The following is a 22,910-nucleotide window of genomic DNA, read 5'->3' as shown; positions in this document are numbered from 1 at the left end:
TTGCTTTCCTAGCTGCAGCAGCACATTGAGCAGAAGTTTTCAACGTATCACCTACGACAACACCTAGATCCCTTTCTTGGTCCGTGACTACCAACGCTGAACCTTGCATGACGTAGTTATAGTTTGGGTTCCTCTTTCCCACATGCATCACTTTGCACTTCACATTAAACATCATCTGCCATTTAGATGCCCAGTCTCCCAGTCTCGTAAGGTCCTCTTGTAGTTTTTCACAATCTTCCCACGATTTGACTACTTTGAATAACTTTGTGTCATCGGAAAATTTGATTACCTCACTAGTTACCCCCATTTCTAGGTCATTTATGAATATGTTAAAAAGCAGAGGTCCCAGCACCAATCCCTGAGGGACCCCGCTAACTACCCTTCTCCATTGGGAATAATGACCTTTTTAATCCTACTCTGTTTCCTATCTTTCAACCAGTTTTTAATCCACAGAAAGACACTACCTCCAATCCCATGTCCCTCTAATTTCCTCTGTAGTCTTTCATGAGGGACCTTATCAAACGCCTTCTGAAAATCTAGATACACAATATCAACTGGACTCATGGGGCTTTACCAATTGGGGGTGTCCAGGGGGTCCACTGGACCTCCACGACTGATGGTGACAGCCAGCATACTGGGCGTGCGTTCAAAAGTGGTGCTTATTGTGCAACTTTTTGAACGCATGCGCCAGGTGCCATCTGCCTGCTTTGCTCCCTCATGATGGATGCTAATAGCGTGCATATCATTTGTGTGCTATTAGCTTTGATCATGAGGGAGTTTAGTTTTGGGTACTGCTGTGTGGCAGTAATCTCCTGCGCTGTTCCGTGTCGCTCCAGAGTTTTGATGATCGGGCTGTAAAAGCTTGAGCTATGTGGTGCAGGAAGTTTGAGCCAGTATTGCGTAAAATGTTTATTCTGTAGTCATGAGTGATTTTCTCAGATCCACCAGAAGGTAGGTGGTGGTGTGTGATGGTCAAGTCCTAACGGCCGAACTTGGGATACAAATATACCAACTTCTGGAGGTAGCTGCAGTTGACATTCGCTGGATAAAGCCAGGTGCTGGGCTAGACAGGAATAGAGGTTAAAAGTGGTGGAAACCTCCAAATACAGACCTTGATTTGTTTTCCTTACCTCAGGCAGACCTCCATCATTTTTGAGCCCCTGTGGACCAATCACTTCCCTCCCACACAGCCACCCACCAACCAACCAACCAACCAGCCAATTGCCATAACTAGAACTGGTGGACAGTGCTGGTAAAAATACAGTGAAAAACACATTTAAAAAGTGTAGTTAAGTGAAAGTAAAAATAATAATAATAAAAATAGAGCCTTAGTAAAAGTACCACAACTACAATGAATGCAGCTACTGTAAATGTTTTTTATCACAACAAACGCTATTGATCTAGAACTCAAGCTCCATTACTTTTAGTAAAACTGCATTTTGAAAATGACCTGTCAGTAATGCAGGTGCACTTGTAAGTTATTAAAACAGCACTGCTAAAAAGGCATTTAACAATTGCACTGGGAGGAAGAGGAGTTTGTCTGATAATGTACCTTTCAGTTGGACCAGGCTGCAATGCAAAACCTACTGATGCCTTATGATTGGGTTTTCAAGTATTGATCTAGGCAATCTGTCTGAAACACTTGGCTTTCTTACAGTAAAGAATGATTTATCTTCATCATTGTCATTTATCATCTGTAATGTCTAATTCATTACTTGTATCTTCATCTTCATTATCATAGTCATGATGTCCAATTAGAGAATGCTTTCATAAAATCGGAATTGTCTGTTGTAACAATATTTTTGTCTGCTGGCAATCTCCCTATGAATGTATCTATAGAACTGATGCATGGACGTCAAACGTGTGTGAACCCTTCAATCTTCTTAATGCCAGACATAGACTTCTCTCTAAAGACTCTAACAATCCAGTGGACATTGGCTCCAATGTAAAATGTTTCACGGAATGACCAGTAGTCTGTTATAGTAGACACATGTCTGATGGCCAAGAATTGCAACCAGCTTCAGCTCTGCTTCAGTGACCCTTGCTCATCACTGTTCTCTTTGGCTGGAGCCCAGTAACCAGTTCAACAAACACAGGTGATCCCACTGTTCTCTTAGGATATATTCCTTGAATTTTAGGATGAGATGATGTACTGTTTTTGTAATGAGGTTTGCATTGGCAAAATCCTGTTCCGGGTTTTGCTACTTCATTTTTGGTTTAGTGAGGAATCATCATTTTAACGTCTCACTTCCGATTTTACTTTAGACTTTTAACTGCAAGCATCAGATGTAACTAAAAGTAGTAAAACTGGTGAAATTACTTGTTTCCTGTACTTTTACAAGTAAAAGTTATAAACCCTTAAGTACAGTAGCTAGTTACTTTTACTTTGATAAAACAGTGGGTTTTAAGCTTGTAAACTGTATTGATTTCTTGAAGTGTATTTCTTAGTTTGGCTAGCAGGTGGTGCATGTTTATAATTTAAAGCTGTTACAGATAAATGACAGTGTTTGTCTAACACAGATAGGAAATGAGATGCAGTATACTTTTTGAAAACTTGTTCTGGGCTTTGATTTGCCTAGGAGCTCAATTCATCTAGGATGTATTGGGCTTCCCACCCCCCCCCCCCCCAATCTTAGCCAGGGAGAAGAGAGAGAGAGAGCTTTGCTAAGGCCCTGTGAACAGTTATATTTGATAACCTGTGAGCAGCTATATGTCCCGAACTCCCCAGGTATTATTTAGATAGTGTTATAATTGATCCATATTTCAGTTAACTGTTATTGTTTTGCTGATTGCTCCTTTTCTGTTCATTGTTTTAATTTTTCATGACAAACATTTTTAGTTTATTGCCTCTGCATGTCTGGACTAAGAATCCTGGTGGTGTGTTGAGCCTGTGAGTGCTTTCCAGGAACTGTGGGACAACTGGGAGTGTGGCTAGTAATTGCTAGGGATAATTTGAGAGCAGGAGACTTACCCAGAGAAGTTGCTAGTGTAGAGCATAAGTAGCATCTGTAGGCAGACCTGACCTGTGCTGGGGATAGACCTTCTAAAATGGCCATGGGGTAGCCCCAGGCATGTGGCTAGGCGTTCCGTGACAGTTACTATGTGAGGGTGAGAAATGAGGAAAGAGGGTGATTGGAGGCAAAAAATAGGGTTGGTAGAAGTGTATAGAAATGATTTTTTGGAAGTCTGGAACAGGATTGTTCTGTGGCTACAAGGTCTGGGCACTAAGATTGCCAAAGGATGGGCAGTCTTAAATCTCTGTAACTGTTTGAAGAGCCTTAAGTATGCTCTTGGAATGTGCTGTTTGACAGTTATTGAGGCATGCAGTAGATCAAAGTGTTCTTACATAGTAACATAGTAGATGACGGTAGAAAAAGACCTGCACGGTCCATCCAGTCTGCCCAACAAGATAAACTCATATGTGCTACTTTTTGTGTATACCCTACTTTGATTTGTACCTGTCCTCTTCAGGGCACAGACCGTATAAGTCTGCCCAGCACTATCCCCGCCTCCAAACCACCAGTCCCGCCTCCCACCACCGGCTCTGGCACAGACTGTATAAGTCTGCCCAGCACTATCCACGCCTCCCAACCACCAGCCCCGCCTTCTTCATCCCTAACAGTCTGGATTTGAGGCCAAACATGATGTTGAAAGGGTCATTTTGGCCCTAATGAATAGTATACAAATGCATGAGGCAAAGGACAGATTACTGATTCTGCTAGATTGGTCTGCAGTGTTTTGATACTGTGGATCTTGATTTTGCTGTTCAGGTAGAATAAGAGATTTTCTTAATGGGAAAGCACATGCCATGTTGATAAGGCTAGAGTATTCTAAACTTTTTAGATGTTGGGTCCTTAAAAAATCAGCATAGCCACCCTGATGCTTGTGAAGCCCTGCTGGATGAGTGTTGAAATATTTCAGCTTTTAGAGGTCTGGCTTTTAAAAATATCGGGGGTAACATTTGTGGTTTGTGTTGCTTCCTGTCCTTAAGATTTACTAGTGGTGTCTATTTTATAGGTAAAATTCTTGTCGCAGCAGCTGGCAAAAGAATTCTGTTTCCTGTTATAAAAATATCAGGATAATGCTTGTATCCTTTTATCCAACCCAGAGGATCATGAGTCTCTTCTCACAATCCTCATTTGGAGAAATTGCCCCCAGGATTCAGAGCTGCTTTTCAGCATCTGGTTTACTGTCCACATGCCCTGCTGAGTCATTGGGCCAGTGTCCAGCAGATCTGGCATTTCAAGTGTCAGTGAAATTAATTTCTATGGTCCTTAACAATTTAGTGCAGATTTCCCTTAAATGTAATAAGTAGGCGGCACACCCACTCATCACTCATTTTCTCCATACTGTATATATTCATCAAATAAGCATATATAACACAAATATGTGGAGATTACAGGCTGCTGCTTTAACCAACAACACACATCCGATTAACTCTTATCCACCTGCCATTTCTTTCCAGCTGGGTTGTTGCACCTTTTGAAGATGTGTATTGACATACTGGTTTTCTTCTGGTCTCTGTTCTACCTTTGTATTGTCATATTACACACTCACTCACTGTGGTTCTAGGTGAGATCATAATCAAACATATATAAACGGCAAGTGACCGACTCACCTGCAAATACGCAGTAGAGTCAGAACGCTCAGAGTGTAGAAGTCCAAGCCCCGCCTCCACCAGCAGTACAGCCCAATAGGGAGGAGGGCGTGGAAATCGGAGAAGGAGGGGGCGAAACTGAGGGAAAGAGACGCTGGGGGGAGGGCAGGGGAGAGAGCAGGGTTGGTGGGGGGAAGGCCATAGGAAAACAAAAAACTAGCCCGTTGTTACGGGCTTAACGGCTAGTATAGACATAAAAAATGAGTCATTTTTCTGAATATATGGATAAATTTTCATGCTTGCAGGTTTCGCAATTTGGATTTAGGGTAAGTCATAGCATGGAGTTGCTTCTTTTGGTGCTAACTTCCTACGTAAGAAAAACAGTTATGTCTTGGGAAGTAGATAGTTCTGTTACAGGTTGATATATCTGCCTAGGGTTACCATATGGCTCGAGGAAAAAAAAAAAAAAGAGGGCAGGTTGAGCCAGTCTGGGTTTTACTTCCGTTGCTGTCAATGGCAGCAAAACTTGGACTGGATCAATGTGTCCTCCTTTTTCTGGAGCCATATGGTAACCCTATATCTGATGCGTTTGGTGCGGTGGATCATGATCTTTTATTAACAAGATTTAAGTGCAGTAGGTTTAGGGGGAGTAGTATTAAAATGGTTTCGGGAGTTTTTACAGAATAGGAGTTTCTGTTAGGAAAGTTGATGATCTCTCCTGGACCTGGTTTCCAGTCTGTGGGGTCCCCTTTGTCCCCACTTCTCTTTTAATTTTCTTTATGGCTTCCTTAGGTGACATATTGCAGTCCTGGAGAGCTGTTGTCATATGCAGATGATGATCTGCTGTTAGTGCCCACATTACTGAATTCTTTATTATTTTTATTAGGATTAATTTACCGCCTTTTTGAAGGAATTCACTCAAGGCGGTGTACAGTAAGAGTAAATTTAAGTATAAGCAATAGACAATTACAACAGTAAAAATATTCAAATAATACAAGGTATGACATAGTATTCTACTTACAATGGTAACACAATTTGTAATAGAACATTCTAATACACGCTATAGGGTATAAGCAGAGATGGAACATATAGATAGGTAAGAGAGTATGAGGCGTTGGAAAATAAGGTGACTAAAGAAAGTTGCACAATGTGTAAGATACAGTGGGTAGGCTCTCTTTGTTCATGAAAAAGATCCAAAATTGGGCTTCTATGAACCTGTTGAAACTAAATTCCAGCAAAACCAAGGTTTTGTGGTTTTCTAGTTCAGGATCTGTTGCTCCTAAAGATAGTAGATTTTTATCATGCAATGAAGCTTTCTGGTGGGGAACTAAAGTGAAGGTACCTTCCTCCTGTTTATAATTTGCTCTTCCTGCTCTTTGGGGGTAGACCGGCTCAAATGTGTAGGTTATGTCCCCCTACCAGCACACAGAGACGGACAAGAGCTATCCAGGCTTAAGTCCCTGTACTATAGGTGGTGTAACTGCGATGGATAGCCAATGCTAATTTCTTCTCCAGCAGATGGGGGTAGTGTCTGGCTAGTGTAGCAGGATCTGAGGCCTTGGGGCAGCTGTAGTGTGCCTGGAAAGTATTGAGGGATTTGGGAGTCTTGGGCCTCTTGAAGGTAGGTTTACTAAGGCCCTATCTGGATCCTCCCTGAGAGGGAAGGGTGGTAAAGGACATTAAAGCAGTCTGGATGACTGCTCAGAAACAAGAGGAAAAAGGCAGGTCAGTATGAGACTGGCAGGTGGGATTATTTGGCCCAGTGCCCCACTGTGACAGACAGTCATCAGTATGGCAGCTTCAGAATTTACTGTCTGACCATTATGTGTGTCTGTCTGTCTGTGTCTGTCTCATAACTGACTGCACAGAGGGGTGTGAGTGGAAGCAATGCCAAGGAAGCAGAGAGGGTCTGTGGGTAGGTATATAAAGGAATGCCTGGGAATCTCTATATAGATATTATATATTAAATCTCCTCCAGCTTACCAGTTTAAACCAGCCTTCTTGACAACTGCATTTTGGGGTGCGATTGTTAATGGAAAACAGGAGTGTGAATTTTTTATGAAATCCATTAATGTTTTAAGTTTAAACAGTTGTGTTGAAATAAAAGAGTGGCTTAGACACTCACTTGCCAGACAAAGCTATAGTGCTGTAGCAATAGTTCACTGGTAGCTAAATTCAATGATACCTTTTGTTCTACAGATCAAAACTCCAGTATGACCAGAGGTCAGAAGTTGGTCAAAAGCAGTGCTACGTACCATTGTCGTTCTCTGCTTCACAACTTTTGACAGAAAAAAGTGCTTTAAAGAAAATCAAGAATGGATGTACTTAATCTTGCAGTGCAGTTAACTTACATTTTTTCTGCTTTTTTTTTTTTGTTTTGTTTAAAAAAAAAAATTTTCAGGAGGAACACCAAAGCAGTTTGGTTTCTGTGATAAATGCCCAACATCTAGATGTTTGGCAACCCAGTGGGCAGATGATCAAAAGCCCTGTACTCTTCCAAACAGTGCTCTAAAAATAGCGCGGAACTTTACCCCCCTCCCCACCCCCCGTGATCAGATAATAGCATGCAAATTTATGTGCACTATTATCTCTGATCATAGGGTAAAGTGTGGAAGGATTGTGCCTTAGCATGTGTTCAAGCTCAATCCTCCCTCACTTGTTTGACAGGTCTGGGCTGTCAAAAGCCCAAACCTGTCAAACACATGGGCTTTGGAGCTCAGTGGGACCACCAGACCCCAAACAGCATAGCCCTGGTGGCCTAATACCCCCACTCTGAGCCAAACGACACGGGGGCTGGAGGTCCAGTGGACCTCCATTCTCCCTGACCCCTCCCCCAAGTCCAGGGGGCGGGAGACCCAGTGGTTGTCCAGCCCCTCTAAACCCCCTAGCATCCTCTCAAATGGAGCCCTGGTGGCCCAGTGGGCAGCAGATCAACCCCCCGGCACCTGCTGGTCTAGCGGCCCTGTTCCCCACTCCCCTACCTTTTGTTGGAGGAGGGAGGTGGCCCTCCCACCTCTTCCATTGGCACCGCCTTGAAAATTGCAGCACCGTGCCCAGTGCATCCTGGGATGCTCTAGGTGGGGCTTCACACTATATAAGAGATTTTCTCCTTTATATGGTGCGAAGCCCCACCTAGCACATTCTAGGATGCACTGAGAAGGGCTGGACGCTGCCATTTTTCTTTATATGGTGTGGCCCTGCCCAACGCATCCCAGGGATGCATTGGGCAGGGTTGGGCACTGTCAATTTTGAGGCAGCGCCAACGGAAGAGGAGGGAGGCCACCTCCCTCCAACGAAGGTAGGGGGGGTGGGGAAGAGGGCCAGTAGGCCACTAGGTGAGGTGGGGGGTTGACTCGCGGCCCACTGGACTACCAGGGCTCTATTTATTTGAGGAGTAGTAGGTGGGGTTGGGGGGGGGGCTGGAGACCCACCGGATCTCCAACTCTCCCCCCCCCCCCCCCCCCGAACTTGGGTCGGGGAGACTGGCGGTCTACCGGACTACCATCCTCCGTGTCGCTGGGGGGGGAGTTGGGTCGGGGTTCCTGCTCCTGCAGAGGGGATGCTGCATTAGGGGGAATGGGGGGCCTGCTAGCATGCAAATGCATGCTGGACAAGGCTCACCATTCTCCCCAATGGTCTGCAAACCTAATGCCATCTCCGAGCTGGTGTGGGGTTTGCTGCAGATGGTGCGCTAAACAATTCGTTGGTCATTGGGAAGGAATGCATTTAGCATACTACTTGCGCTAAGAGCCCTCTTTTGCATGCATTTGCCTTCTAGTTGCATTCAGAGATTGTGAACATGATTGACATGCTCGGGGGCTCCAATCATGGGTCGGTAGGAAACACAGGTGCTATTATGGCGTTAACAGCCTCTAGCTCCTGCGTTTGCTTCTGATCATTGGCCCACAATTGCGTGTGTCGGGAGCATTCCGTGCTCTGTCAAGAAAACATTCGTATATACAAACAAATACCCCTTGCTTACCCAAACAGTTTGTGCCTCTTTTGTGGACTAACTTTTCACATCGGAGTGGACCTGACCCAGTCAGAGCTATACATGCTTGTGTAAGCACGGAAATGATTTTGTCGCAGAATTATCTGGCATATACGCAGATAATAAGCATAAGTTAGGTGGCCTGTTTAAAAAAAAGTTGGGGGGAGGGGTGGATGGAGGGTTGGATAGGTGAAATGGTGCTGGTGTTCTTTATTTTGTATAGTGAGATTTATGACTTAGTCTTTGCCTCAGCTGGTAAACAACTTTTATGTCTGGGTGTTTCTTTACAGTGACTGATCAGGCATTTGTGACACTTGCCTCAAATGATATTTACTGCCAAGGAGCATTAGTTCTCGGACAGTCTTTAAGGAATCATGGGACTTCCAGGAAGCTGGCAGTGTTGGTCACTGAGCAGGTCTCTCATGGAATACGGTAAGACTCTTGAGTATTAGATTACAGTTCCCTGTATTGAGGTTTTCTAAATCTGGCCAGATTTATGAAAATTAGCAGGATGAAAATATATTTTATTTTACTTCCTTTATGAACAGATTTGCCCAAGGTAGTGTTCAGCAGGTCCAGTTTAACATAAAACTTACAATTTTCTTAACAGCACAATAATAAAATGACCAAATATAAACAAATATAACAGAGTAAACTTGGAAATAAGTCAGTACAATGCAAATACCATAATAGACAGTATGGAAGAATATTCAAATAATATAATATGATGTCAGTATAATACCAGTGAAATACCTAATAAAGAAAGCAAAACCTAGCACCAATCAGAACTTTATTTAGGATCCAGAGTCATATTTTTATGTATGTACACTAACAAGCAAAATAGCAAAAAAAATGTTTCACATAGGTGACTTTGCTCTTTGAATTTTTCTAGTCCTTTAGAGATGAGTATTGTTCAAACCCTTCTATAGACCACTGGGCACAGATTTTAGCAATGTCTCCTGATAGTTGCATGCTGATCAAACAGCCTATATTGCAGATCATGTGGGTATTGTTTTTTGTGAGTTTTCCAAGTGATGATGTGTGTCCCTTACTTTCAAAACTGTCTGAAGAATAAGAACCCACTGAGGCACCTTTGATTCCCCCCCCCCCCCCCCCCCCATAGGTATGTCTTTTAGGGTTAGACATTTTCAGTTTTGAAAATTGGTGTGGAGGTATACTTTCAAAGCACTTAGACTTACAAAGTTCCATAGGTTACTATCGGGCTCATTTTCAAAAGAGAAGGACGTTCATCTTTCAACATAAATCAGAAGATGGAAGTTCTTCTCCCAGAAACATCCAAATCGGTATAATCGAAACACGATTTTGGATGTCTCCGATTGCAGTCCGTCGCAAGGACGTCCAAATTTCAAGGGGGCGTGTCGGAGGCGTAGCGAAAGCGGGACTTGGGCGTGCCTAACACTTGGACATCCTTGACCCATAATCGAAAAAAACAAGGACGTCCCTGACGAACACTTGAACGTTTTCACCCGGATGTATTTTTATTATGAATTAAGGTACAAAAAGGTGCCTGAACGGACCAGATGGCCACCGGAGAGAATCGGGGATGACCTCCCGTTGCTCCCCCAGTGGTCACTAACCCCCTCCCACCCTCAAAAAACATCTTTAAAAATATGTCGTGCCAGCCTCAGATGTCATTACTCAGGTCCATGACAGCGCATGCAGGTCCCAGGAGCAGTTTTAGTGGGTACTGCAGTGCACTTCAGGCAGGTGGACCCAGGCCCATACCCCCCTCCCCCCCCCAAAAAAAAAAAAAACCTCACAAAATGATTGTACATTTTAGTAATTTCTTCCCTAACTTTGCCTTCTGTGCGATGTAGAATAATGTGCATAGGATCTGCAAATCTCCATTTTTATTTTATCCTTGTAAATTTGAAAATACCTCCTCCCCACCCCCCCCCATGACCCTGTCTTTTTTTTTTTTTTTTTTTTTTTAAAGTAATGTTGCTATATATTTGAACTCTCAAAACTTGTTAAATGTCAGCAGCCTTAACAATTTTGTGGGTGGCATAAAAAAGTGTTGCTGGGAGAAGGTAGTAGTTGCTGTTAACTGGGGCAAGGAAGGAGGTGTGTTTCTCTGGCAGGGATCAGCACAGCAGCTCTGGCACTTTAGTCCAGTACTACGAGCTGAAGAGGATGCTTCTACACCATGTACTATAAATCGTTATAGTTTTACAGCAGTTAACAACAGTCATACCACCCAAATACACAACAACCGGGGAGGATTTTAAGGAGTTTAAAGAAGCCTCAACAGTGCACCCCTTTTTTTTAAATTGGTGACTTCACCACGCCAGCTGGGGGCATTCACTCTCATCATCGGCTCCACACCTTCATCTCCTTCTGATTTTTTTTTTTTTTCTATTTTTTCAGTTCTTTTCTTTCTTTTTTTTTGTACTTATCTAGGTTAGCTGTATAGTTCAGTCTAGAGGGCCACTCCTTAAAATCCTCCCCGGTTGTTGTCTATTTGGGTGATATGACTGTTGTTAACTGCTATAAACTATAACTAAGGAGAGGATTATTAGATTTATAGTACTTGTCAGTCCAAGCCATTAGTACCTTGTATACTCAAACCGAGATTTTTGGTTGTTAAAAAAAAAAAAAAAAAAAAAAGGCCCAAAAATGGAGATCTTGATTTTATTATTATTATTTTTTTTTATCATCCCACCCTTTGCATTTCATTTCCATTTTCGGCCTCCTTTGGCTATCAAACAGCTTTATGTGCTAGGCTGGTGCAGGGCCTTGAGCATCTGTGCATGCTCAAGTCCTGCCAGCTCCTATCCTATCACTCCATAACTGGGAGGGGGAAAGGAGGAAATGCCAGTCATTCGGGGTGGGGAGAGGAGGAAGTTGCGGTACACCTGAATACAACATCCTCCCCTATTTTATATTGAAGCTTAAGGGGTTTTTTTCCTTTTTTTGGGGTGGGGGCTAACTTTATACTCCATTATGGGTTTATATTTTAATTTATTAAAACCTATATGCCATAATATCTCAAAAGTGAATCATATAGTGTACAAGGTACATAAATCAGAACGAATAAAGAGGTGTAATTACATAACAAAACAAAAGTTATTAGCAGTAGGTTATGGGTAGAATGTTTAAAGACTTGTATACTAGAGTCAAAATCCCTTGATCGTAATGCAGAATGACTGTGCCTTGAAATTTCACCTCCTATACCATCAAGTTTGCTGTCATCAGTATTAACCTGGTTTGTGAAGCCTAGTATAAAGACTTGGAGTGTGTCTTATGCAATGCAATCCTCTCATAATTCACTCTTGTATGAATCCCTTACACAGGGACATACAGTGGTGGAAATAAGTATTTGATCCCTTGCTGATTTTGTAAGTTTGCCCACTGACAAAGACATGAGCAGCCCATAATTGAAGGGTAGGTTATTGGTAACAGTGAGAGATAGCACATCACAAATTAAATCCGGAAAATCACATTGTGGAAAGTATATGAATTTATTTGCATTCTGCAGAGGGAAATAAGTATTTAATCCCTCTGGCAAACAAGACCTAATACTTGGTGGCAAAACCCTTGTTGGCAAGCACAGCGGTCAGACGTCTTCTGTAGTTGATGATGAGGTTTGCACACATGTCAGGAGGAATTTTGGTCCACTCCTCTTTGCAGATCATCTCTAAATCATTAAGAGTTCTGGGCTGTCGCTTGGCAACTCGCAGCTTCAGCTCCCTCCATAAGTTTTCAATGGGATTAAGGTCTGGTGACTGGCTAGGCCACTCCATGACCCTAATGTGCTTCTTCCTGAGCCACTCCTTTGTTGCCTTGGCTGTATGTTTTGGGTCATTGTCGTGCTGGAAGACCCAGCCACGACCCATTTTTAAGGCCCTGGCGGAGGGAAGGAGGTTGTCACTCAGAATTGTACGGTACATGGCCCCATCCATTCTCCCATTGATGCGGTGAAGTAGTCCTGTGCCCTTAGCAGAGAAACACCCCCAAAACATAACATTTCCACCTCCATGCTTGACAGTGGGGATGGTGTTCTTTGGGTCATAGGCAGCATTTCTCTTCCTCCAAACACGGCGAGTTGAGTTCATGCCAAAGAGCTCAATTTTTGTCTCATCTGACCACAGCACCTTCTCCCAATCACTCTCGGCATCATCCAGGTGTTCACTGGCAAACTTCAGACGGGCCGTCACATGTGCCTTCCGGAGCAGGGGGACCTTGCGGGCACTGCAGGATTGCAATCCGTTATGTCGTAATGTGTTACCAATGGTTTTCGTGGTGACAGTGGTCCCAGCTGCCTTGAGATCATTGACAAGTTCCCCCCTTGTAGTTGTAGGCTGATTTCTAACCTTCCTCATGATCAAGGATACCCCACGAGGTGAGATTTTGCGTGGAGCCCCAGATCTTTGTCGATTGACAGTCATTTTGTACTTCTTCCATTTTCTTACTATGGCACCAACAGTTGTCTCCTTCTCGCCCAGCGTCTTACTGATGGTTTTGTAGCCCATTCCAGCCTTGTGCAGGTGTATGATCTTGTCCCTGACATCCTTAGACAGCTCCTTGCTCTTGGCCATTTTGTAGAGGTTAGAGTCTGACTGATTCACTGAGTCTGTGGACAGGTGTCTTTCATACAGGTGACCATTGCCGACAGCTGTCTGTCATGCAGGTAACGAGTTGATTTGGAGCATCTACCTGGTCTGTAGGGGCCAGATCTCTTACTGGTTGGTGGGGGATCAAATACTTATTTCCCTCTGCAGAATGCAAATAAATTCATATACGTTCCACAATGTGATTTTCCGGATTTAATTTGTGATGTGCTATCTCTCACTGTTACCAATAACCTACCCTTCAATTATGGGCTGCTCATGTCTTTGTCAGTGGGCAAACTTACAAAATCAGCAAGGGATCAAATACTTATTTCCACCACTGTACCTAAAGTTGTTTTTATGTTTAAATCTTTTTTATTGAGAACAATGAAACTTGTACATTCTTTACACTGAATGAAGATCAATCCAAATAACACCGTGATAACTCAAATCAGCTTGTTAACAGTTTTTTGCTTTATCCCCCTTCCCATCCCCTCTCCCCACCCCCCTCCCCCCTCAAGTTATGAACGACACCGACTTCATACAGTGCTACCACACATAGGATATACTGCTCAGGGTATTGATAATCAGAAAACTCTTCATCATGAGACAGTAGATTAAAGGCACAGCCTGCTGCACAGGGCCTTGTTTCTTATGACCCTTCATCTGGCTTCTCCGCCTCTTACATGAGTCGTACAGCTTTATTGTCAACATCAACACCCTTAAAGATGTCTATGGTATTTGTCTCAGAATTATCCCCCATCCTCTCCCCTCCCTCCCCCCCCCTCTCCCCTCCCCCCCCCCCGACAGTACTTCTCCCTACCTCACCATTCGCTCTATCTCCACAATCATCCCCACTCATTCCAACTCATTCAACACCTGACTTCTAACTCTGGGCGCTACTACATTCAAATACGCTGTCCAAATTTTTATGAAATGTTTCCTCCTTTTGGGGGTGAATCGAGCACCTCTGGCCTCCCACATCATAAGCGCGTGCAATTTGTTCCTCCAATACCAATAGGAGGGCGGTATGTCCATTAACCAATGATTCAATATGCATTTCTTCCCCAAAATGCAAGACTTACTCAGGAATAGCTTCTCTTCTTTTGTACCCCTTGCCCACACTCTTGGTGAACTAAACATGACTCGCTCGAATGTGAACTGCACCCTACACCCCAAGATCCTTGATATAAACCGGGCGAGAGCTGTCCAGAAACCCCGAATTCGCTGACACTGCCATAACCCATGTGCCAAAGAAGGCATGCCCACTCCACACTTCCGGCATCTATCAGCCTCCACTATCCCTGCATGCCATGCTTGCTTGCCCGAGAAGTATGCTCTATGTATTGTTCTAAAATGACATTCTTGCAGTTCTGCACTATGCACTACCCCTGTCATCCCTTTTAGTGCTATCATCACCTTCTCTATAGCAAATGAACTTCCCAGCTCTTGCTCCCATCTCCCCACTACCTCCTTGACATCTTTGGGGGGTTTTAAATCCCTCAGCGCCTTATGAAACCAGGAGATTGACGTCTGCTCTACTGCATCCCCTTTCAAAAAATCCCGAACCTTCTTCCCAAAATCCAATGTGAGTGCAGACCGGGACAAGCTTCTGAAATAGTGTTCCAGTTGTAAATAGGCTAATCTCGCCAGTGGACCTCCCACACACCTCCTTTCAAATTCCCCATAGGGCAGCAGCGACCCATCCATCTGAAGAAAACTCTCCAATAGTGTCACTCCCTGTCGCTCCATATCTTTAAAAATTCGGTTCTCCCTGCCCGCCTGGAAATCTACATTCCCCACTAATGTTAGCAGCACACTGGCCTCAGGATCTTGCCCCCAGTGACCCAACAACAACCTCCAGGCGTAACGTAGAGGCTGTAAAAGTACACTATCTTGGAAAGGAGTTGGTATCTTCCCTTTCCTAATGTGTAATAAGCAATTTAAAGACCATGGTCGAAACAAAGCTTGTTCCCAGCCTATGTCAGTGTATGTTGTCAAGTGCAAGACCCAATCTCGCAAGTGTCTGGCCATGCAAGCCCAGTTATAATCTTTTAAATCAGGCATGCCCAACCCACCCTCACGCTGAGTCCCATACACATATTTCCACTTCATTTTTGATTTTTTCCCCGCCCAGCAAAACCATGCTATGTGCCTCTGCAGAGTTTTCAGATCTCTGACCAACAACCTGATAGGCAAGATCTGCAACATGTACAGCCATTTCGGGAATATGACCATGCGATATAAATGAATTCTACCTAGAAAAGACAGCGGCAAGGAAACCCAAGCTGTCAGTTGTGCTTTAGTTTCCCCGATTAAACGAGGGACATTAATTCTATATAGTTGTGCCGGGGTCCATCGACAGCTGCACTCCCAAATACTTAAATTCCGTGTGTGCTTGGCGAATCTGTGACCGACTCCAAATCTCTGGGTCTACCCCAGCACTGACTAGGGCTTCTGACTTCTCTAGATTCAGTTTGAAGCCCGCAAAGTCCCCGTATTCCCTCATGCTTTCCAACAACCGGGTCAACGATTTCTGTGGCTCTGTTATCAGCACCAATAAATCATCTGCAAATGCTGCAGTTTTAAATTCCTGATCCAGGATCCGAACGCCTTCAATTTCTACGTTGTTGCTAATTTCCCGCAATAGCGGATCCAGGGTCATTACAAATAGTAGTGGCGATAGCGGACATCCCTGCCGGGTGCCCCTCCCTATATCAAACCAGTCTGAGAATAACCCATTGACACTAATTCGCGCCTTAGGATCTGTATATAACGTCTTTACAGCTTTTCCGAAAAAAACGTTTATGCCATAGGCCTTTAAGATCTCAAACATAAAGCCCCAGTCCACTCTGTCAAAGGCCTTTTCGGCATCAAAGCTTATTAATATGGCTTGCAAACCTTCGTCCCGCACTCGCTCCAGTGCCCCAAGTATTCGTCTCAGATTCCTAACCACTTTTCGACCTTTCACGAAACCCACCTGTGATTCTTCCAGCAATGTCGGCAAAAACCGGGCCAGTCTATTCGCCAGAATCTTAGCTAAAAATTTCGTCTCCGAGTTCAACAAAGAAATAGGTCTATAAGATTCCGGTAAGTGTGCCTGCTTATGTGGCTTCAGTATTACCGTAATATTAGCCTTATTCATATGTTCAGGCATCTGCCCCCTTCTGACCACTTCATTGAATACCTCCGCTAATTGTCGTCCAATTCCTGGTCTAAGTAATTTATAAAATTCGTTACTGAGGCCATCCGGCCCAGGTGCCTTCCCCAGGGAGCTCTGCTGCACTACCCAATCTACTTCATCCTCTGTTATTTCTGCATTTAAGATCTTTAAGTCTGCAGTTTCCAACTTTGGTAGTTCCACACTGCTAAGATATGCTGCGCTCGGAGTTACCACCTCTGGTTGCAGTTTATACAGTTGTTTATAAAAGTGCCTAAAGATCTCAGCTATCGCACTATCCGTGTGTTTCAGCTCTTTTTGGCTATTAGTTAGTGAGAGTACTTTTCTGGACCCCACCTGCCTTTTCAATAGTCTAGCCAGAAATCTCCCTCCTTTGTTGGCAAATTTATACAATTGATATTTGTAATACATTGCGGATTTTTGCGCTGTCTGTTGCAGCAGTTCATTTAAGGTTTGCTGCGCTTCTAATAACCGGGTTCGCGCTTCTGGTGTGTGTGTATGGCCATATTCTCTCCTTAAGGTTGTTACCCTCTTCTCCCATCTCAATACTTCTCGCTTCCGTACCTTCCTTTGGAAACTATTATAGGCTATTGTCTCACCTCGGAGAACCGCTTTCGCGGCTTCCCAAAAAAGCACCGGATCATTCTTGTGGGCCTCATTTTCCCCTTGATACTGTTCCCATCTAGCCTTTAATTGTAACTGAAATTGCCTATCCCTATAGAGGTATGTCGGGAAGCGCCAAGAAAAGATTCTCTGCGCATTATTATCCAGTCGCATCTCCATCGATACCCAGGCATGATCAGAGACAACTATTGGTCCAATCGCAGCCCCTTGCACTTGTGTTAGCAATTCCCTTGCAATCCATATATAATCAATACGGGACAGTGTGGAGTGGGCTCTGGACAGGTGCGTGTAATCTTTTTCTAACGGGTGCAATGTTCTCCAGACATCTATCACATCCAACGCCTCCTCTAACAACCCCAACCCCCTCTGGCCCCTGGACAGCTCCCTCTCCGTCGGCCTAGACCTGTCTAGTAACGGGTCTCTGACCTCATTGAAGTCGCCACCCATCACCACAAGACTTTCCCCCATGTCTTGCATTCTGTGCAAAAGCATCTTATAGAACACCTTCTCAAAAGTATTGGGTGCATATATATTACATAACAGCATTGATTGCCTCTCTATTTCAAGGGCCACCAGGACATACCTAAAGTTGTTTTAAACGTAGTTCATGAAGAAAAAATAGCTAAAAATGAACCATTCCCTTTTACAAAAAATACTCTTTGTACACAGAGTAACAGACGGCTGATAAAAACCTATCAAGGCTAAACTAACGAACAGCAGTGATGGTACAAGTTGTATATTTAATGCTACTGTCTATAGATATAGCAAAACTGAACACATGCATTAATTGAAGTGCTGGCATTTGGTCACTGTTTTTATTTTTTTTTTGTCTTTGTTTCACCTGGTCATTCTCTCCATTTGATTGAATTATCTCACAGTTTTTTACCCACTTTTTTCCCCTGGAAGAATCCTTGGAATCAACTACTTCACTCCCTTTATCGCTGCTAAATTCTAAAATACTACCGTTTCTCAAACTTTTCTTTTTCAAGGTATTCATTCATTCTCGCCAACAACCTATCATTCTGATCATATCCCATCTGCTAGCGTCCATTGCTTCTGCACATAGGTTCCACTGTAACTCTTGTCATTGATATTTCAGAACTGTCCTTAGCAGAGTGTTTGATGAGGTTATTGAAGTAAGCTCGTTGGACAGTGCCGACTTGGAACACTTGGCTCTGATGAGGCGGCCAGAACTGGGTGTAACCTTCACCAAGCTTCAGTGCTGGACACTCACTCAGTACAGCAAATGTGTCTTCATGGATGCCGACACCTTGGTGAGTCAATTGGAACACTTTATATATTTCAGTAATGTTTATTGTGTTCAACTTAGCAAACAGATACATATTATATAGGAGTTAACCTCTGTTTCCATCCATCATTAACATATCCATTTCAACTTTTGTTACAACCAAATCATTTTACATATTCCACCCCCCCCCCACCCCCCTGTTCTCTCTCCCCTCAATTAGTGTCATTATGATGTCCAACAAGTCTTTGTATCAACATTCCTTGTCAGGTTACAGACTTAACAAATAACAAACTTTGGATAACTCTACTATAACCCCTCCCAGTGTTCCCAAACCAAACTTGTTCTGTATTATCAACCGAACATTATTCCCCTCCCCGCCCCATATTTCCCTTAAACATTCGTTCAGATGTGTAAACCTTCTAACAAAATATTGATTATTATGCATCCTTGTTCTTCCAGCTTACCCCTAACCCCCCCCCCCCCCTCTTATTCCCCCCTTTCCCCTCCCTCCTCCTATCTTATAGAGATGCAGGTACAAAAGCGTTCTCATGTATGTGGTTCAAGATCAGGCTACGGGCCCAATTGGAACAATTAATTAGGATGATTCTTTTCAGGCTAATGATGAATCCATGTTTCATGGAAGGTGGAAGAGCAGCAATCCCTATGACAGTAGAAAAGCGAACCAAAGGGGGGGTGGGGAGGAGTGGCACTTCCAAGGAAACTGTGGGAGACCAGATGATTCTTGTATATAGTACTTATTAGGAATACACCAAAATGACCCGACACAGTGGCCGTGTTTCGGTGCATAAGCGCCTGCCTCGGGAATCTGAAAGTATGGTGGTATGCTGGAACTTTGTGCATCTTGAGTTTAAGGTAAAATGGCATTCCAAAAATGCCCGTGAAGTCAATTGCAAACAAAATCATGTCCTCGACATAAACTGAGGAGTAAAAGTAACTTTGCTTGTTGTGTTGGTGTTTCGGCAGTATCATAAGCTTGCATGTTTGTGTGTTTATTTTAGTCAAAATATGCATTGAATAACATAGTAGATATAGGGCTACCAGTACTTTATATACACAGACTAGCCATTTGATGATTCTGCTGAAGTTACACACACACAGTTAAAATTAAATATTTGTTTTGTATTTTTAGTCTGTGGCTTAAAAAAAAGCAGAAAACAAAATGTATAATTTATAGATCAGTTTCTTCCATATTGACTGCATTCCTGTGTTAACTTGATTCAAGTGTATTCTTTTGTGTTCTAATTGTTCAGCGTTGTGCTTTGACACTTGGTTCATTTACACTGCTAGCAACTTTTTCCCATAAAACTGTTGATCAGCCTGTCAATGTTTTGCATTTAGTTGGAGACAAAATTACAAATTGATACATTTAAAGGCTGAAAGGTAGATAGTCAAAAGGTTTTACCATCATAGGAAGGCTGCTACCCAGTTGAATCCCCACTGGCTGATCTCAGAACACACACTCAATGACACTTAACTACCTGGCGTCACTGAATAAGTTATGCTTATATTAGCCCTCTCCTCAAGTCACTTCACTGGCTTCCTATCCGTTTCTGCATACAGTTCAAACTCCTCTTATTGACCTTTAAGTGCATTCATTCTGCAGCTCCTCAGTACCTCTCCACTCTCATCTCTCGCTACATTCCTCCCCGGGAACTCCGTTCACTGGGTAAATCTCTCTTATCTGCACCCTTCTCCTCCACCGCTAACTCCAGACTCCGTTCCTTTTATCTTGCTGCACCATATGCCTGGAATAGACTTCCTGAGCCAGTATGTCAAGCTCCATCTCTGGCCATCTTCAAATCTAAGCTAAAAGCCCACCTTTCTGATGCTGCTCTTAACTCCTAACCCTTATTCACTTGTTCAGAACCCTTATTTTATCATCCTCACTTTAATATTACCTTATCTCTTGTTTGTCCTGTTTGACCTAATTAGATTGTAAGCTCTGTCGAGCAGGGACTGTCTCTTCATGTTCAAGTGTACAGCGCTGTGTACGTCTAGTAGCACTTTAGAAATGATTAGTAGTAATAAGTGCTGCAGTGGTCATAGCACAATCTGTACAAAGACAGCTCAATTACAGAGCACCTACAGTTAAATGTACAAAATACTGTCACCTTTGTGGTAATAAGAGGCCTACTGAGTTTTTCAGTACTGAAATAGACCCAAAGTCCGATTTGATCTTGTTTGGCTCAAACCAAAACTGCACTGTCCCTAAAATACTAGGACTAGGGTGCATGCGAAGCTACAAAGTAGTAAATTTAATACGAATCAGAGAATGTTTCTTCACTCAACGTGTAATTAAACTCTGGAATTTGTTGCCAGAGAGCGTGGAAAAGGCGGTTAGCTTAGCGGGGTTTTAAAAGAGTCTGGACAGCTTCCTAAACGAAAATTCCATAGACCATTATTAAATTGACTTGGGACAATCCACTGCTTATTTCTGGGATAAGCATCATAAAATGTATTGAGCTTTTCTGGGATGTTGCCAGGTATTTGTGACCTGAATTGGCCACTGTTGGAAACAGGATACTGAGCTTGATAGACCTTTGGTCTGTCCCAGTGTGGCAATACTTACAGTATATACTTATCCTTTCCTTTAATGTCTTTAGTTTCATGTATTACACCAGTGGTCACTTAGTGTTTGTCATACCTCACACTAACACTGTTTGCTTTTGTCTCACCTAGATTGTAAACTGCACTGAACCCTGGAAAGGGGATATTAGCGGTATACAAGAATTTAATTTAAAGTTGCCACAGCAAAGTGGTTTAGTGTCTAACTGGAAATTTAGTTTTCAAAAAGAGAAGAAGAAATAGAATAGATACATAATGAGAAACTTACAGCAGAGCATCATAATAGAAGATGCTTTAGGTGAATAGTTTGGTTGAAGCAGGACTTCCACAGAACACTATACTGTCATCCAAGCTTTAAATGAATAAATGAGCCTTATGGTCAACCTTAAATATTGCAGATGAGAGTTCAGCTTAAAGAATTCCCCCTTAGTGCTGAGATGGTAAGGAGGCTGGAGTTGGGGTGGAGCTGGAACTTAAGCAGTTGCCACCAGATTCTGTATAGTGTGACTAGAGTTGCGCGTTCAAATCTAGGTGTGCACAACTCGATTGAATAATGAGCTAATTGGTTCTGATTACTAACAAGCAGTTATCAGCACTAACTAGAATTTATGCACTCTACTTGCTAAGCGTATTCTATAATGTAGGCCTTGTAAATTCTACCTTGCTAATGCCAAAAGGGGTGTGTGGCTATGGGAGGAGCATGGGCGGGCCGTGGGTGTTCCTAAAATTTATGTGCGGTGTTATAGTATAACCTGCTCTGTGCCCAAATTTAGGTGTGGGTATTTACACCAGCTTTTCATTGGTGTAATTTGCTGTGGCTAAATTAGTCACGTGGACAGGCTTAGGCGTATTCCGTAAACCGTGCCTAACTTTAGGCGCAGCTTATGGACTATGCCTTTTTTTTCTTCTTCTTCTTTTTTAGGCGCCATAAATATAATTAGGTCTTTAGTGGCAGTTTTCAGTTTGCTGACCTGACTGGTGCTCGAATTAGCTTAGGACAGACTTTTTGCTGTGCTAACTTTTATCTGGCCAGTTATTCAGGTACCAGTCTGAATATCATCCAGGACCTGGATAACTTTTGGAGGCCACCTATGGACCAGATATTCAATGCTGGTGTCCGGTCTTGAATATTTGGGTTAGATTCAGTCCTTGGTGGTCAGCGTCTTTAAATTTTGCTGACTGTCATGGACTGAATATCATGGGCATGGTGGTGATTAGGCCCCCCTCCCCCTTTAGACCTAGGCAGACTGCATTTTCTGCCTGACAGATCATCTGCTTTGGCCAAAATAATAGTTGCTATTTTGCCTACTGAGGTGGTGAGAACGAATCTGGAGGAATTGGCCCCTGATGTATCAGCTAGAGTTACTAATTCTTAAATGTGACGTTTTTGGAAACAGCTCAGGATGATATTGCTATTAGTGCCACCCTCCTGGTAACGTTCTTTTTTGAATGTGATAAGATACTAGTTTTGAAGACACATTTTTGGTAAAAAAATAAAAACAATTCCTGTTTTGCGGAAAGAAAATAGTGATTTTTATTTCTAAATCTCCCTCCATTTAGGGAAGATTTAGTGGACTGTGATTCAGCATCTTTCATAACTGATGGGCAGAGCTTAGGGGTGATACGAATAGGAAAAAGAAAAGATGGATTGTCTATTTCAGACTTTGCTTGCGACTTTAAAAAAAAAAAATATATATATATATAAGGATTATAGAACACTAAACCTCACCAAGTGGAAAATTACACAAATAATGAGAGATTTTCATCTTGATTTTTTTCCCATCTCTAATTTTCACACAAAGGAAAGCCGTTACAAACTACTCAACATTGAATGTGGGGGCAATATTTTATTTATAACACACACTTATACTTCCTCCTTGATTGATTGTATAAACCAGTTCACAATAAAATAAAAAAAAAGCGAAAAATCATGGTAAGTGTGACCTTTTTTTTTGTTTGTTTTTTTATTCATGTTTTAGACTGCCTTGGTTTGTTTCTGTTACCAACATATGGGCAGCTTAATGCATGTATTAAGGCACATTTAAAATTGCATATCCATTTATCTTCTAAATCAAGGGTTTTCAACCTAGTCCTTGGGACACACCCAGCCA

At 42.8% G+C, this 22,910-nt stretch overlaps 1 protein-coding gene across 4 annotated transcripts in view; it reads left to right on the top strand.

The window, feature by feature from the left end:
- GYG2 (glycogenin 2) overlaps positions 1–22,910 on the top strand; it is a 99,904-nt gene that overhangs the window by 35,841 nt on the left and 41,153 nt on the right. For all 4 annotated transcript variants that reach the window (XM_030202081.1, XM_030202082.1, XM_030202080.1 and 1 more), the window contains exons 2-3: positions 8,879–9,020; positions 18,064–18,238. In XM_030202081.1, coding sequence (XP_030057941.1) covers positions 8,879–9,020; positions 18,064–18,238 — 317 coding nt within the window. The remainder of the gene's footprint in view (positions 1–8,878; positions 9,021–18,063; positions 18,239–22,910) is intronic.

Source organism: Microcaecilia unicolor, chromosome 4 (assembly GCF_901765095.1).
Source record: "Microcaecilia unicolor chromosome 4, aMicUni1.1, whole genome shotgun sequence".
In the NCBI taxonomy this organism is placed as follows: Eukaryota; Metazoa; Chordata; class Amphibia; order Gymnophiona; family Siphonopidae; genus Microcaecilia; species Microcaecilia unicolor.
The sequence above is the reverse complement of the archived record's forward strand: the minus strand, read 5'-3'. Positions and strand labels throughout refer to the sequence as shown.